Source organism: Sardina pilchardus, chromosome 17 (genome assembly GCF_963854185.1).
Source record: "Sardina pilchardus chromosome 17, fSarPil1.1, whole genome shotgun sequence".
NCBI lineage: Eukaryota > Metazoa > Chordata > Actinopteri > Clupeiformes > Clupeidae > Sardina > Sardina pilchardus.
This window is the reverse complement of record NC_085010.1, coordinates 4942403-4944902: the sequence shown is the minus strand read 5'-3', so window position 1 is coordinate 4944902 and position 2500 is coordinate 4942403. Positions and strand designations below refer to the sequence as shown.

Sequence of the window (2500 nt, the reverse complement as noted above, 5' to 3'; positions counted from 1 at the left end):
CGTTACGTTACAGTACATGACATTTAGGCTACTTCTGCCCTCAAAATCATGCTTTGAAAGGTACACAATGCTTGTGCTCTATTTACTGCACACAAAGGGCTCTAAATGCTTTGAAAGGTACACTATGCTGGTGGCCTATTTATTACACACAATGGACTCTAAATGCTATGGCCGTCTCTCCTCGAGCAATGGACAGCCAGCTATCACTTGCTAACTACTGGCCATCCACTTTCTCCTGATTTGACATTAATAGAAATGCAGGTTGGCAATGCAGCCAGGATGTGAGCTAGGAGAGAGAGAGAGAGAGAGAGAGAGGGAGAGAGAGAGAGAGAGAGTGTGTGTGTGTGTGTGTGTGTGTGTGTGTGTGAGTTCCCCTCTAGCACCGGTGAATGACATGGCTTTATAAATTTATTTCCCATGCCTGTTCGGCTGCCCATGGCCACAGAAGTAATGGCATTCCTAATGTTCTGTTGAAGAAAACGATGTGGGTGTGTGTGTGTGTGTGTGTGTGTGTGTGTGTGTGTGTGTGTGTGTGTGTGGTGTGGGTGTGGGTGTGGGTGTGTGTGTGGGTGCGTGTGTGTGTGTGTCACTGGTGCAGGGGTAAGGATGTGTTTAGGCTGAGTTGACAGTGTGATGATCACATTATATTCAGATGTATTCCAACAGCTCAGACACACACGCACACACACACAGGCACGCACAGACACACACTGCACAAAATATCTTGGCAGTCTTGGCAGACCACACATACAGTACACAAATAAAAAACAAAACTCACAGATACACATGCTTACAAAAAACCCTCGACACACAAACAACCCCACAAACACACACAGAGAGACAGAGAGCAACAGAGAGAGAGAGCGAAAGAGAGAGCAAAAGAGCGAGAGAGAGAGAGAGAGTAAGAGAGAGAGAGAAGCTGCCCAAATACTGTTTTGATTAGACATTGGCACCAGCTGCACGGCTCAATAATGCTCAGAGACACTACAAGTCAAGACTAGCTCATGTCTCTCTCCCTGGGCAGGCAGGTGAAGCCAGACGCTCTGGAGCAGGACAGGAGGAGAAAGGAGGAGACAGGAGGAGGAAGGAGGAGACAAAAGGAGACACTTCACTTGCACACACACACACACACACACACACACTCAGATAACACTGGTCTTGCACACACACACACACACACACACACACACACACACACACACACACACACTCGGATAACACTTGACTTGCACACACACACACACACAAAGAGATGATGCAGAACAAAGAGACGAAGTGAGATAAAAAGAAGGGATGAGGTGGAGAGAGAAGAGGAGGAGAAGGAGGACGATGAAGAGGAGGGCCGAAGGGCGCCGATCTCACCTCCAGCCGCCGCGCTGCAGGTAGCTGAATGCTCCGCCCATCAGACTGGCCACCAGCTGACCGGCCGTGATGAAGAGCGTGTTGACCGTCACCAGCTGCCCACGCAGGTGAGGGGGGGACGACTCCGCAATATACACCGGCACCGTCATGGAGGCTATACCTGGGGGGGGGGGGGGAGAGAGGGGGAGAGAGGGAACATGAGAGAGAGGGAGAGAGAAAGAGAGGGGGGAGAGAGAAAGAGAGGGGGAGGTGGGAGGGGAGAGGGAGAGGGTGGAAAAAGAAGGAGAGGGAGGTGTGGAGAAGGTGAAGCAAGGGAGAGGAGAAGGAGGGAGATGTTGGGGGAGAAGAAAGGAGAGTAGAGAGGAGGGGAGAGGAGGAGGAGAGTATGGAAAATATAGAGGAGAGGATAGGAGGAGGAGAGAAAGAGGAGAAGGGGGAGTGAGGAGGGAGAGGAGAGGGAGGAGATGATGGGAGGAGAGAGAAAGCAGAAGACACATATTAGAATTATGAGGTCAATAAAATCACATCAGCTCATATTGGCCCTCTCCCTCGTAATGCTTGTTAGAATAGCAGCCACAACCACCACACACACACACACACACACATACACACCTGCCACTGCACATTACCCACCACACACCTGCATGCCTTCCATTCCCTACAGTCAGAGGAGGGTAAGAGACGTCAGGAAACATGGACACACACACACACACACACACACACATACACTAGCAGAGCTCACACACACACACACACAGACACACACACACACACACACATACACGAGAGCTCCCACACTCACACACACCTACATACCCATTGACCCCCACCCCCAGAGCTAGAGCTAACATACCCACACCTACTGTACACACACACATACACACAAATCCACCTCCATACCCACAGACCCCCAGGTAGAGCTCTCTCTCACACACTCACACACACACCTCTCTTTACTCACAGACCCCCAGGTAGAGCTCTCTCTCACACACTCACACACACACCTCTCTTTACACACAGACCCCCAGGTAGAGCTCTCTCTCTCACACACACACACACACACACACACACACACACACACACACACACCTCCACACACACAGACCCCAGGTAGAGCTCACACACACACACACACACA

General features: G+C 50.9%; 1 protein-coding gene across 1 annotated transcript in view; it reads right to left on the bottom strand.

The window, feature by feature from the left end:
- The window catches only part of LOC134062386 (proton myo-inositol cotransporter-like), an 89498-nt gene that overhangs the window by 78236 nt on the left and 8762 nt on the right, over window positions 1-2500 (bottom strand). The window contains exon 2 of the mRNA XM_062518372.1: window positions 1363-1522. Coding sequence (XP_062374356.1) covers window positions 1363-1522 — 160 coding nt within the window. The remainder of the gene's footprint in view (window positions 1-1362; window positions 1523-2500) is intronic.